Genomic DNA, 15,654 nt, shown 5'->3' on the forward strand with positions numbered 1-15,654 from the left:
ACTATGTCTAGTGTTAGTTTGCAACACAGACCTTCCTCACGTGACCTAAATAATGAAAAACCCAAAAATAAAATGTAAAATAAACATTCAAAACTTTGTTACCTTGTCCTAACAGTAAGCCTATTTACAGCTCTGCTTTTGACTCAAACCCAGTGGAAAAGGGCAGAGGATTGATTCGTGGCCTCTCTAGCAGGCTGGCAGAAAGGGACTGGAAACTGCTAAAAAGGATGCAAAAGGGCTCAGAGGACTTATGCAAGACGGCATCTTCTACACCACTGAAAGGTATTGCAGTGGCTTACCAACTCTTCAGCAGGGCTCTGGGGAAGAACTCTCATGAAGGCAGACAGTTCACATTACTTTTTTTTTAAAAAGGAAAAAAGGGAACTAAAGGCGGGGGGGTGGGGGAGGGAGAGTGAAGTTTTCTTTTGACTCTGGTTGATTAGCATTAAAAATCTGCCTGGATATGCAAAGCTCTTTATCTTTGTAATTCAAAATAAAGTGGAGAAAATAACAAGCAAATCACTGCAAGATAAGGCTCTGTACTCTTGCAAATACACTAACATTGTTATACTTTCAGTAGTACTGATTTTCTCTGCATTTATATGATCTGAACAGCAGCATTTGCATGCATTTCCAAATATTGACCTCTGATCCATGTTTGTCATTCCAACTATAATTCTCAGTATAGAGGCAACTAAAGCCGTCGTTTTTTCAGTAGTACAAACATACAGATCAAATTTATTAGACTGTGCCCTTTACTTCCTTATTTTGGAATTTTTCTGATGACAAAAGTAAATGCTTACATCTTTAATATAAAAAAGATGTCACATCTCTAAAGAGCTGAGAACATTTGTTCTACTAAGAAAAAAAAGCATAATTTCACAAGATCACAAATCACTTCTGGAGAGGGGCTAGTAAAGAGAAAGAGCAAGAACATTCAGATGATTTCAAGATTAACTGGCAGATGACTAAATTACTATGCATATAACAGCAGCTCACAACACACAAGACATTCCTGCTATCAATATAAGGGATCCTGTCAGCTCTAAATACAATCCATTTTAAAAGAAAGAAAGAAAAAAAAAAGAAACGTTCTGGCTGAAAAAAGATTCATACCACAGAATGAAGGATAAAAATGACCGTTGGAATACCTCTTCCCCAGACATGGGTAACTAATGAACAGACAATGTCAGAAGAGAGTGGGGAGGTAGAAAACATGACAAGAAATCTCCTCCAAACCCCAGATACATCCTAATCTCTGCATTACATTTCACAAGAAATATTATTACACAGAACGACAAGCAAGCATGTTTTCAAGCAGAGGAAGATGTTAAAAGAAAAAGCAACTTGGTCTTTATGAGTATTAAAAATTTAGTCCCCACCTGCCATCTGTCATTTTTCTTTTTGAAGAGAAAACTAAGACAATTTTTCTATTCTGAAAAAGAAGCTACACATTAGGCTGTGCCTGAGCTATAAAATGTACCCTGCAAGCTTTCACTAACTGGGGTACTAGTGGCATCAGGGAAGAAAGAGCCTGGAATGAGTACGAACTAGCCACCAAAGTACACCTCCAAGCAAGGCCTCGGAGAAACATTTCCGTACTTAGGGCAGGCCATCAGTTTGATGCTCAGCTTCTCCCAATTATGTTAGGTATTTGGTTATTCAGGTCCAGTTTTGTACTCAAAGTTTAAGCCTTTCTACTCCCAGAAAGCCCTCTAGAAACTAACTGAACGGAAAGTACAGTAGGAGCAGTGTGCACCAAGGACACATTCTACTCAACAAGAGGTAGGGCATACTCTCTCTCCTTGGAGGGCTGGAGGACTTTGGCATGGAAAATCTGTTTCTTCTTTCAATATTTCTTCCAACCCACCCTCATGAGACACTGGAACTGCTAGGCTTGCCCAAATACTAGCCCATGGATTGAAATCCACTGAACTAAGGGATATTAGATGCTGCTCCCACCCCAAACCCACTGGGATCAGTGGAGGACCACTGATAAAAGACATCTAAACACAGCAATTAATGCAAGCAGAATGGCTGTGGGGGCCCACACTTCAACTGAAAAATTTCTTAGGATGCCTATAAAGCAAAGAGATTGAGAAATGATACATTGACTAGACTAAAGCTAGTCCAAGCATGTTACACACTCTAACCACACATCTTACTACAGCACAGCCACAAGTATATGCTTACAAACACTAAGCTGAACAATAGTCAGAAAGAAAGGTTTCCAAATACCTCCAGAATAGTCTACTTCGTATATATATTTATCTATCTGTATTTACGATCCTGATATTTTAATCCCTTCTGACAGAGTGGCTATTTAAGTATTCTGTTTTAGAGATGTGATGGACATGGGATGCTTGAAATTTGGGGCTTCATTGTTTTACAGAGAACTAGCAACACAGACGTCAAACATTCTTTTCATTGCCATATTATTTGGATTGCATTCATTAAGTAGGGAGGTGGTCAAAAACACAGCTCCTGAGGACAAGTCAAATGACAGGACAGTTGTTGGGGAAAAATTCTCATTCTCCTCAGCCTGCATGCCTCCAAACATACAACCTACAGCCATGCAAATACTATTATCTGCTCTCATTAATAAGTCCAGAATTTCACAAAGAACAAAAACAAGTCATTACCTTTCCCTTAGAGAAGATCGACTTAGCACAGAGCTTAAGGAATGTTTATGAAGTGCGGAAGGTGCTGAACACATTAACGAACCAGCAGAATTGGACTGTCTGTTCAGTAGACCCGAGATCACATGCTCATTACAGACATCAGAAGAACTATCAAAGTCTTTTCCATGAGTAGATTTTACCTGTAAAAAAAAGTAAGCCTTGCTGAAGTTTAATATGCATATGAAGATGCATACTTTGCAGGTTTTTATTTTTGTAAATTTAAAGGATACAGGTTACCCATAAATGCAAGAATATCTGCTTCCTGAGGTCCTGAGGTCCATAATATGGACCCAAATTTCTCTGAAGAGCCCTGCTCTAAAACTCCAGAAACTGTTTCTGGCCCAATGAATCCAATCAACAAGTGTCAAAGGGTTCTGTTAGTATCTGACACATCATCTTATGGCAAAGTCTAGCACAACAGCCCTTTTATTGCCTTTTCTGCCTGCACAGCTTAAATGTTCACCACTTCCAGGACCCTCAGAGGCTCAGAACGACACCTGAGAGCCTACACAACACACACCTCAGACCTCTCCTCAGCTTAGGACCCCTTGTCCTTAGACTTCTGTTTCCCATCACTTGCCCTTCTTCCAGGGAAAACTCAGGGCAAGCTATTCATTTTCTACTTACTCTTCACTATACGAGGTTTCCACTTTTCCTCCTTTCACAGATCCTCTTAACCTGTACCATTGAAACATCTCCCTGGGTTACCTCATTCTACCCGACAGGGGGACTTTTACAGCAGCTGTTTCCCAAATCGAGAGAAACAAATCAGGATGTTCATTAACCCTTTCCAGGCTACAGCCATGTAGGGCAAATACACCCCATCACAACTTTTTAAGAGGTATTTGATGTTAGTTACACAATTAAAGACCATTCAAACATAATCTGATAGTTAGACAAACTTCGACAAAAGCCAGTGAAAATATTGGTTGTTTTATTAAACTCAACAGTTATTTCCCATTAACAGTTACATTTCACTATGAGCAATTCTCAGGTCCTCTGAAACTACACAATGCTAACTAAATCTAGTTTAAACCTGTATAGTATTTTGGCAACAAAAAGATATGTTTTTTCTCTGCCTTGACTTTCTTGGAATCAGCAGTGCTTAGGGGCACCAGGAAGATGTTGAATTAACTAATCTATAGCTCAGCTATCTGCATGCTCCAAACAATGACTGCTGCTATTATCTACTTCCACATTTAGAGGGGAAGAAAAAAGATCTTAATTAAAATAGCCATTTAAAAAATATTTAGTAGAAATTTTCTATTTTCTTTACAATTTCTCAGTTAAAACCACAGAACAACCCAGAGGTGGCAAAACATATTAAATTCACATGGTACATCAAACGGCAATCCTACATAGTAAAAACTGAGAAGCTGACAAAAGTGTGTTTAATGTGTAGCAAAGTTTATCCTTTTAATTCCCCTTCCTTCATCCTCCCTGTATCATTGCTTTTACCAACCATTAGGTCATCTAAGAGGGCATACATAAAACAATTAAACGCCGACAACCCCAATTTCTGCAGTACTTGAGAAACGCAGGCAAAAACATCTAAATGAGGAAGGAAAGAAAAAAAAACCCTCAAAGGAACCCAGATATTAATCTTCAGATCCACTTAGCGCACAAGCAGCTAAGATCTGAAAAAGCAAGCATGGGAAATAACAGAACACTGGCTTGCCATTTATACTAGTGCCACCTTACCATACTCTTTTGGAATTAAGTGTGCTCTGAAAATGATTGGGAAAGTAACCATAAGCTGCTTTTAAAGGAGCTTCTACAGACCTGTCACAGGCCTTAATGCCAAGGAGAAGCAAGTCCTGTAACTACAGGCGTGAATATTTTATAGACAGTTAACTTTCACATTTGTGTTTGTAAATCATCTGTCCACATGGCTAGACTGAGTTATATCAGATTTAAAATCTCCATTGTCTTGTTTTTCATGCTACAGTAGATACTTCCACTGGACAAAGGTTCAAAAGTACCTATACAGGCTCCTTACTCAGAGCTTCCCCAAAAATGGTTTGTAAACAATGGCACTTCAGGGTACTCACTTTGGCTTTCTTGGGCCTGTAGCTGCCGAGAAGAGAAGGATCTGGAAAAGGAAAAAAAAGAAAAAAAGGAAGAAAAAAGAAAAGGTGCGTCCCAGAAGAGATTCAAAAGAAAATTTTACTTCCCTAAATTTTATGCAATCTTTTTTATAAAATGGTTTACCTCTCCTTCCAAAAAGCACTAAGGCAATTTATCATTGTTATGTATTTTGTTATTCTAAACTGCCCCAGTAATATTTCAGGACTTTCTTCAGTTGAAAACAATGACTTCATATGTAATGCAATATAATGTTTTCAATAATGGATCAGTATAGGCACCGTCTTCTGTATAGATACAAACAGCACATTCTGTTAAGCTATTAATTGCTTAAAATCAGTGTAAAGTAAAGCTCTACCAGTCCCCAAAATTCTCATTTATATGAGGCTACCTTCCTAATCTTTCCTGAACAAGCTTCCCTACCACCACCTCTCCTTCCTCCTATCACCTCTTCATTCCTTCCATCACCACTGACCCTACCACCGCCTCTCCTTCCTCCTATCACCTCGTCATTCCTTCCATCACCACTGACCCACAAACACAAGTATGAATCCAATGGAGAAACTATTAGGTCTGTACTGGTTTAGGACACTTCACCATGTCAATATATACCTCACTCTTAGGGGACTGAGAGTACATCATGTTTGGCTTCCTGACAGGTTGTATCAGTCTGCACTGAACATTCTCCTGCTGTGACCCAAGATAAAAGAGGTACTTTTATGCTGTATGGCAACGCAAAGACACCCCTTTATTACCTACTTATACAAAAGCAAAAAAGGACCAAACTGCACTGTCAGTAGTAAGATCTCTGATCCCAAGAATCTATGTTTTTCAGAAGTTACAGTTAAGCCTCAAGATATAGACAAGTGACTGGTGAAGCCTCTGGATATTAGCAGTAAAGTAGTTTTCAGTGTCCTAACTACTGGTCAGAGACCACCAACTCATTTCATAAGTACCTAATAGTATCGAGTGATAACAGGTCCAGATACTACAGATTCATATATATATGACTCCAAACGGAACGTGAAACCTTTTAAATGCTACACTTAGTTCTATTACAAAGAGCAAATGTGAAATAAGTAATTCATAATGATTTGCTATATAAGTATTTATAAATAGTGAGGAGGCCTCACTTACTGATACCAATGAACATCCAAGTGGATATGCAAGAACATTCTGGATGCTCACTAATAACGTGAAGTCACTGATCCACTACTCACAAATACTACTGAAATAGACATCATCCATTTTGATGCAGCAAAGCCCTGGAAAAAACTTCAAAATGATCAATTCTGAACAAACTCCAAACCTGACCAACACACCTACAGATCAAGGTACAGATTTGCTCCACTAACTAACTCATGAAAACAGGTAAAGTGAAAACAGAGCACCTGGCTGGGCTTTGCTATTTTCTGCTCCTGCTTTCATATCATGTAGAACTAGGTTCTGAGTCTCATGAGGTAAAGAAATATCCAAAACCTCCTTTTGCAGCAATGGGGTTATTCAGCGTTCTCACTATTCCTAGGAAGAAAGGATAGCTTTTTTGCCATTATAGACTGTTTTTCAAAACACTTCCACTAAACTACTGCAGAAAATAAAAGCATTAAAGGGAGATATAGCAGAAAATACTAACCATGATTTACCTTGGACCAGGCTTCCGCTGCATTTTCTCGAGGGGCACACCAGGTGTGAAGTTCAATACCAGGACTTGGTTGTTCAACCTGAAGCAAAAATGCTTTTAAAGCACTCTGTATTATCCCTTTTCCACCTCTATACATTTTTTTTAATCCCTGTTTTCCTTCATAAGACCACCTACATAAGACCATCTCCTTTCTAAAATAATTTATTCTTATTTAAATACTATTTAAAACTACTTTCACAACACTCTCCATATGTTATATTCATATTAGCTTTACTATACTTAAACAAATACACTGCTAGAAAGGTCTGGAAAATTCTGAATGCCATATTGTTAAAAGAAAAAAAATGCAGATAATTTCTCCTTCATCTTTAATGTCAGTAATTTTTTTTAAACAGTTCTAGGTATTGCACATATTTACTCCAAACAGTTAGGATCTCACCAAGTGCTGCTCTTCCTAATTAAAAAAGCTACATTTTAACATAATCTAATTTTAATCTTCATGCAACACAAAATCTCCAGGCCAAAAAAAACCTCAGCAGTAAAGATGCCCTAAAAAGAACATTCTCCAATCTAGAAAAAGCCATGACATTTGGTATATGGTACATTAAGGGACTAGCTTTTTCCTTTTTGTACAAATATAATCAAGCAATCAAAATCAATAATCAGTGTTTAAAGATGCAGTAATTAAACTGTGAACTTCACCTATAGATCAAAAAACATAAGAATTGATTAACAGGAGTTAAAAGAAAATGTATCTGTGTGAGAGAGATAAACTGTTGGTTGATGAATGATTAATGGCTTATTAAGGCTAATCTGAATTTCTAAAAGGTACCTAGGAGCAGAAGAGAACTTGGAAGAGAATTCTAGAATTTGACAAGACATTACTAATTCATTTGTACATAAACTATAAAAATGAAATAATGTGAAGACCAAATTAATTAAACACTAAATTATCTCAGTGGCTGTGATAAGTGTATGAATTTGTAGACAAATCATAACGTCATAGCAAAAAGACAAAACAATTCCATCTCTGCCCCTACATTCAAGGTAGGATTCTTAAAATAGAGAATTACTGCAATTGCAAGAAATGCTGAGAGAGAACATAAACATATATGAGAACATGATCCTCCAAGAAGCTGGACAGTCTGGCCCTTAAATAGTAAAGCACTTAAATACACTTACTTTAAAGAAGTCCTTAATTCCAGAACAATTGTTCACATATGGTTAACAACAAGTCCTTATGCAGGTGCTAAATTCAGGATGCTTATGAACCCTGAGTCAAAGTGTAAGGGATGTAGCTCTTAGCAAGGCAAGCGTTTCAAAGATCACAGAATGCCAGCATAACAAAAGTTGAAAGAGAGGCAGTGTAAGTGTGACTAGTGTTTCATAATGTGACTAGACACTTTCTTTAAAGTCTTATTCAGGCACTTTTAATACTAATATCAATTACTTCCAATTTGAATTTATACACCTATTATCCTGTCTAGTACACTAGATGAAAAGAAATGGGCCTCAGAGAATTTAACCAGGATATTCATAAAAGAATTTGATCTTTGCCTGTTACTAATGCTGATAAAAGAATTTTTACTTTAGTCACTTCCACATTTAAAACACTGTGGGGAAGACTTAAGGAGAGAAAAAAATATTCATCTAAACTAAGAATGAAATGAATGTTTGCAGTAATATTTAGTGAAAAAACAACGTTCCAAGCTTAAGTTGGAAGCACTTTGTAGAGAATACATACACGTCTAACTACAAATGGAGGTTTATCGGTTTCTCTTCTGAATTCAAAAGGTCCAAGGTTTAAATGGGCCAGTCGTTGTCTGGCTTCTTCTGATAGCTCACACATTCGTCTTTTTGTGTATGGAGATGGAGAACGTGATTTAGAAGCTATTGTAGGCTGCTCGTAGTTCTTTGTTGCTAAGCTATGCCTGTTTTTCTCAGGTGAAAGAGCGTTTTTCTTTGGTAACCTTGTTTGCAATTTTCCATTTGGGGTTGAGTGATGCACCCGATTCAAATTATCCTAAAGTGAAAAGAGAAATTATCTGGTTTGACAGCAGGCTGAACAAAAATCACTCACAATAATGCAAACAGAGAACAAATAATTTTAACAGAAATAGATGCATGTCAGTTGAAGTTCACCTCACAAAACTATAACCAAGCAGCAATTTGAAAAAAAACAATGTTTTTATAGTTTTGTCTGAAAGCAGGAGGAGGTTAAAACACACATGGCTAAATGTTAGATGTTAAGGTTAAGTGCCTGATACTCGTCTAATTAGCTTGCTCACACAGTAAGTTTGCAAAGACCATGAAAAATTAAACTGAATTTTGTCACAAGTTCACTTAACACAAACCTTATCTAAAATACATGGATTGGCCATACACAGTTTAAAGCATTTTTTTCCATCTTTTTAAACTTTTTTTTTTTAAAAAAAATCTTTTAGAGTTCTTATCCTTTAAAATAAAATAAACAAATTAAAACAGAAGCCTATTTAGTAGTTTAAATTACATTCGATTAGAGTTGCCAAAAATTCACAAGTGTAATTACATTCTCTGAAATGTATATTTTCTTGGATGATAGTGAATTTACTAGTTCTTTAAAAAGTTATGCTCAAGAAGCTATGTTTAGTAAAAAACTTTAAAGAGCATCTTCCAAAGATCCTCCTAAATGATGCAAATACTTTTGCAGATGAAAAAGCAAATAGTTCTTTATTCTTACAACTGCCACTTGACATCCAAGATATGGATTTTGCAGGCAAAAAGCATATAAAATCACACCATTATCAAATATTGTCCCAAATATCTATCTCCAAGGTGATAATGTTTTTTAAATACTCATGTACAGTAGAATAAAGAAAAGTGGGGGGGAAAAAAACAATCTCATGACCTTCCCACCAGAAACATGGGATCGTTTGTTTTACCAGCAAAACCTATCTAAGAACTAGCACTGATCCTTCTTCCAAATAATTAATAACTTTTGTGACCAATTTAAAATTCTGGTAAACCTTTTCTGACACTAAAGTTTTGTTTGAAATACATTATCATTCCTTTGTAATTCCTGGCATTAAATAAGCATTCAATTACTCTTCAAGCTTTATAGGTCAAGACACTCTAGATTATACAACACTTGTCAGAACACTCACGTTTTAACTTTGAATATCACAGTATGGATAATATCACACTATGGATAATTAGTCTTTTTGGTCAAATTTGGCCCAAATTCCCATGTTGTAGAAGGTCAAAAAAGAGAGTAATAGCAATACATTTTCTTCCTCTCAGAAACTCTTTTTCAAGCTTGAGGAAGCTGACATTACTCTGAAGTGTGAACATTGCATGCACTGCTTGAATTCAAAAGAACCCAGGAGTAAAATCTACAAAAAACCCCTTCCAGCTTGCCTTCTCGCCTTTCCATCTACATCTAACAATGAATAAGGCAGCAGCTGTGTGTTTGGTTTCCATCAACTTAATTTGTGTCTGCATTATGGACACTGCTTGTTCATGCCACTATCCTTCTCATGCCTGTACCAGCACCAGCTGAAAACTGACCAAATTCTCTTCAAGATTAATTTCAATTTCACTAGAAGTAGCCTGTGCTTTTGCCAGCTTATACCAACCATAAGACTACACACCTTCACAGCAACACATGCTAAATTTGACATGCTGTTTGTAATGTATTAAATACTTCTTAGGGACTTTTTATTTTAAATCAAGCTGCCCTTTCTGAAGTTGCCTTCAATGGAGCTAGTTTTCGGACAATGCTGATTTTTACTGATTTACTGATTCTTAAGTGTCTCCATACATTTCTTTTGCTAAATTTGGAAGAATCTTCCAAGTGAACTAACTGGCAACACTGCAAACAGGCCCAATTCATCTAATTCTCTTTGCATGCATTCCTGCCTGATGACTATTCCATTTTTATGATGTTGCGCTGCTACTGGTCATCACCATTTTTCAATAATCTAGAGTGACTTTGCATGACAGCCTGTCCCAGGAAACCCAACCAAAATGTCAACCAGTGAGACTACAAAAGAGCGCTACCAAAGAAACCAACGCATCAGGTTTTCTTTCTTCAAGTCTCTTCAGCTTCAGCCTTTCGCTTTGCTTGTTGCAGGAGCAGCATTTCCAGTTTAATATTGGTGACAGTCTTTTCAACAGAAATCTTCATTTCCATTACTGTTACTGATATTGTTATGGGAGACAATTATATTAATTGGTTTGTTCTTGATAATGTATCTTCTCTGACTTTACCTGGCTTTCACTGTCTCACCTTAATTTTAAGGGTCCATAAGAAACGGTGAAACAACATCTTCCCACCTACATATACACCAGGGATTGACACTTCAGCTGATCATAGGACATAGCAGCTGATAATTGTTTCAGATTCAAGGAACTCTCAACATTTACTGTCATGCACCAAGCCCACTCTTTACTCATACTTGATTAAAAATTTAATCAACTTGTCAAGCACCCCTGACAACTGCTTTAACCACAACAAAAGAATGAGAAAAGTTTGAAGTGAGTAGCACATGCAAAAATTGGAACCAGGGCTATCAATATTAAAATCTAGAAATTAAATTGCAAACAATTAAATTATGCTAACCTGTATGTGACTCCTTCCTGAGCTTAACAGACTTTCTGTAATAAGGGAGCTTGTAGAAAATCTCAATTTTGGTGCAATTCCCTAGAAGAGAGGCAATAATTGAACATCAAGCTCCAACTCAAGATAAAGGGTATCAAAGAAGTAAATGTCACCTAATGTAACAAACCATTCCTAATTTTAAGCCATTTCCTTTGTTAATTTCAGCCTTTAATAAAGATAATTAGAAAAGACAGAACAGCAATGGTAAATGTCAAGATGCTAACATTTGCATTTCTGACAATTCAATTACAGATGATTATATTGCTTTCGTACAACAATTAAGGTCTGACTTTTATTTCAATACATTTCTTTGTCAAAAGCACTTTTCAAATTTTTTCATGCCATGTTATATAGCATCAACAAAAATTGCAGTCATGCTGTAGAAGTTTTATTAACGCTAACTTTGCAAACTTAGTTATAAATAATTTCAATTGTGCAATCTTTCTTGTAAAAACATTTTGAAAATTAGTCACACTGCAAATCACCATTTGTCTGTAAAACAACAAGAAAAAAAAAACCCAAACACACTTTCTTCTGTAACCATTAGAGCAAAGTCTGATTTCTGTGAATGTTCTCCCATGCTCTATAACCACGTTCCACTTACTCTCAACCCCCTCTTACACATTTGGCTGGCAAAGGGCAGGCCTGCTCTGACTGATTTGGAGCCAGCGAGGTCCAGCTGGGCTTGTTGGTCAATCAACACACATGCTAATTGGCCAGCAAGTCCCTGCATCTTTATATGGATAATAGTTTGTGTTGAACCTGTCCTATTTTACTGCTGACAATTTTTATGATATCTCTAGAAACACAGTATCTTTGAGACCTCTACTTCTTATCAAATTTGGCTAGAATTGGCCAACATATACAAAATCTACTGGGGGGAAATGGACCAAGATATGACACACAGGCACTGTTTCCCAAAACAACAACATTAAAAAAAATGCACGTAAGAACTAAAGATCATGTTTTCTGTGAATGAATGGAGATCATCTATATGTGCATCTTGTACAGCTCAGTAGGAGCAAAGTAGGAATCAAGTGTCCATAGAGAACTTTCTACCCTCTTCCTTCCACACAGGGACAGTTTGCTGCACCTCCCTGGGTATCCATGTGCATGGGCATTTGTGCAGCTGAATGTATAAAATCACTGAGAACGGAAAAGGAGCTTTTTCCTTTTGTGACCCTACCCCTCAATCTAAAGAATTAGCAGTAGCCTTCACTACTACATACATACTTCATGTATGAAGACTACTGCTCAGCCAAACAACTCTCTACCACCTGCCTAAACACACACTGATTTCCCATGAGGGAATACAACCCAGCCCCAGGTTAGAGGATGGAAATGAAATGTACGAAAACGTATGAAATGACAAAAACACCAAGAAAGCTCAGTCACGGCAATTAACAGAGTCCAGGATTCAATCAAGTCAAGGTATGGCATATAAAGGAGATCTTAAAGCTGACTGTCTTTAATCAATTCATTTTTATTACCAATGAATTACCAAGTGCCATTGATAGTTTAAAAAGGAACATATCAGAATTAGCAAATCTATAAAAAGCAACAATGGAGCACCTCCTCCTCTTATAGAGACTGAGAATGATTACCGAAGTGTTAGAAGTTTGTAGTTAAAAATCACATAAAAACCACAGCTCCTTCAGAGAAATGGTCTGTGGAGAGGAAATACAGGATGGCACTTGCATTCATAGGAACAGATATGTCAGAAGTAACTTACAGCCCAACATCAGAGGTGTTATTCTTTTTTCAGCAGTTCCCAAACTAGGGATTGCTGAAAGATATTCAATATAGTATTATGTAAAGACTGAAATTTTGTATAACCCCAAATACATTTGTAAATGAACCTCCAGTCAGAAAGTGTTTGGAATCTACTCTGCCACTGACAGTGGTGCCTGCAGCCCTGGGCAGACTTATTTGTCCTTCTCTATCAGTCATTAAAAAGATGTGAAATGGACATAATATTAATTTGATTATAGTAAAACTGTAAAGGCAGTTGATGTTTAGAAGAACCCAAGTTAGATGGCAAGTCTAATATGTGCTTTTAACTGTAAGGAGCATGAGGAGGAGAAGCCTGTAGTATTATAAAAACTATGTATATGTACAATCCAAGGTCTTGTACTGGTATGCTAATGAAAGATAGTGGAACTACAGAGAAAACTGTTTTAAGTAACACAGCAAATATTGCATGAGGGTGGAGAATGGAGATAAGAGTATCTGTAAGAAGTCACTACTAGTCGAGGTTTAAACATATTCTGAAAGGCAAGGGTTGCAGAGAAATACAGACAAGCCAGCAAAAGCCTCAGCCGGGCCACACTGGACCAGGCGAGATAACCTGAGGCATGTCTTGTATGCATATTGTGTTTGTAAGCCTCATAAGACATTTAGCCAGAGACATTATCAGCTAAGTGCCAGATTTCTGGAGGAGTTCTGATCCTCTCAACTTGGGATTCCTTCCAACTGGCAGATTAACACTGCTAATCAGACACTGCTTGTCGCTGCCTATCTGAACTCCACAACCGTAACCTTGCTGTTGCTACCTTTATTTTTTTAATAAAAGACAATTTTATTGGGAATCAAAATGCCACTGTAGCATAGCTGTCAGTCAAAAATACTCAACATCTCAGCTAGCTATAAATAACTTTTTGTGGGAAGAATACAGCTAGACTGCCGTAGAAATCATGTGGGTGATTTTGATTCTCAAGACCTTGTTTAACACTTTCCCTTTTGCTTAGCATTTACATACAGTGCTTGCTGCTGACAAAGTTTGCAAGAGATATTTGCCAATGAAGCTTAGGGAACACTACAAGATGGAATCATTCGAGACTGGATCTACTCTGGAGGTAGAGTGAAAATCCTCTCATGGCTATCCCATTTGGCAACCAAGGGGAGGAGCCACAAGTTCTTCTCAGAGCATTCTTCCAACCCCATGAAACACAGCTTCTATATTATTCCTGAAAATAGGGTCAGTATGCCAAAATCCTTTACAAACTGTTTTGCCTTTCTAAGACGGAACAAAGTAACAGATGCTTCTGCAGTCCCTGATCCAGGGCAGAAATGGACTTCAATTACTGCTTTCCTGAGGATACAGAAGTACATTTCTATCTTCCACCAGTTGATATTTTAAAGCTACTGCAGTGTCATCATCTAGATACAAATCCAAATGACTCTACTCCACATCACCTCACTGTCCACAAAGTATGGTATCTTTTTATTATTATAAAGTATACATATTTTTGTATTAAAGAACTCAGTCCAACAAAAAAGCTTCTATAGTGGCTTTGCTTCTACAAAGATTCCTTACTCTGAATTCACAAAAACTTGAAAACCATTTTGCTGGTACCTTCTCATTTATTACTACTTAACTATCTGTTTTCTTTCTCAACACTAAAAAGGTACCTATACCATAAGTAATATGAAAGTAATACAACAGCAGGTATCATACTTGTACAATTAACTTCTCTAAACACAGAGGCCATTCAAAAATAAAGGAAATGTATGAAGCATTTGCGTAATCAATACAGCAAGTTTTGGCTTAGTGGTTCTTGTCTAGTACCAGACTGACACACTTGACAGCCTGCTTATAGCAAAAGGACATTTCAAAAACAATGAAAACTTAACAGACAACTCCAGCTCACCTCAACTCATTTAAACAAAGTTCCTCCAAATTCACCCTCTGACCATTACATAACCTCTGCAGTTCAGGTTGTCACTTTGAGAGAGTAAAACTGCAACATCAAGAACTCCTTGAGGTATTTCTCTCCTGTTATAGAATCAGAGTACCAGTTTGTGGGGCCGTATCAAGAACTGCATTGTGGAACAGCTTGGATTTAAGATCATTGTTTTTGCATGGTTTTACCTGACAAATATTTTTAAATGTTTATGTTCCCTGAACTAGTGAATAGTGTGGCTGCACCCAGAGAAAATGATAGAATGATGAGAAGGAAGGAATAAACAGTAGGATATAGGGATGTAGTACTGTCACTGAAGACTGGGTACGTAGCTATGGCAGCTTAAACCCATATAAATCATGGCTGTTGTGGTCCCATCTCCTCCCCCTCTTTCCTTAAGCCAGCAACAACACTCATAGGATAAGCCATATCAAAGAGCTGCTCTGGCTGAAAAATAATGATTTTTTTTTTTTGGTAGGGACAGTTTAAGGCACTGCAGAACCACGCACTTTGTCTCACAAAATCACAGCTTTAATTCATTCAAGAGTAACACAGTATTACCCACCGAATTAGCACTTTTAATTGCAAGTAACAGAGCAAATTGTAGGTTGCCCTTACAGGGGAAACAGTATACCAGCTGACAGATACCAATGACCTTCAATCTACCTTTTTTCCCTGCCACCATTTTTTTTTTAATCCAGTCACAATAGACAGGGCAACTGAGTCCCTATCTTCCAAATGTACTGCCACTCCACTTGTACAGCTCAGTAAGACAAACAAACCTCAGAACACATTTTCCATATCATCATCATCTTCAAAGTGCGTTCCCGAGTTATTCCACTATCGCCTAAGATTCAGCTGCCTTAAACACTCTGAAGGGACAGTCTGAGATGAATTCATTTATTATATACTTGAGCCCATATC

General features: G+C 37.2%; 1 protein-coding gene across 2 annotated transcripts in view; it reads right to left on the bottom strand.

Moving 5' to 3' along the window:
- The window catches only part of SPATA6 (spermatogenesis associated 6), a 47,299-nt gene that overhangs the window by 20,700 nt on the left and 10,945 nt on the right, over positions 1-15,654 (bottom strand). For both annotated transcript variants that reach the window (XM_064516187.1, XM_026103875.2), the window contains exons 6-10: positions 11,009-11,089; positions 8,153-8,431; positions 6,400-6,487; positions 4,733-4,773; positions 2,643-2,821 (exon numbers count right to left, since the gene is read on the bottom strand). In XM_064516187.1, the coding sequence (XP_064372257.1) occupies positions 2,643-2,821; positions 4,733-4,773; positions 6,400-6,487; positions 8,153-8,431; positions 11,009-11,089 (668 nt within the window). The remainder of the gene's footprint in view (positions 1-2,642; positions 2,822-4,732; positions 4,774-6,399; positions 6,488-8,152; positions 8,432-11,008; positions 11,090-15,654) is intronic.

Source organism: Dromaius novaehollandiae, chromosome 8, assembly GCF_036370855.1.
Source record: "Dromaius novaehollandiae isolate bDroNov1 chromosome 8, bDroNov1.hap1, whole genome shotgun sequence".
NCBI lineage: Eukaryota > Metazoa > Chordata > Aves > Casuariiformes > Dromaiidae > Dromaius > Dromaius novaehollandiae.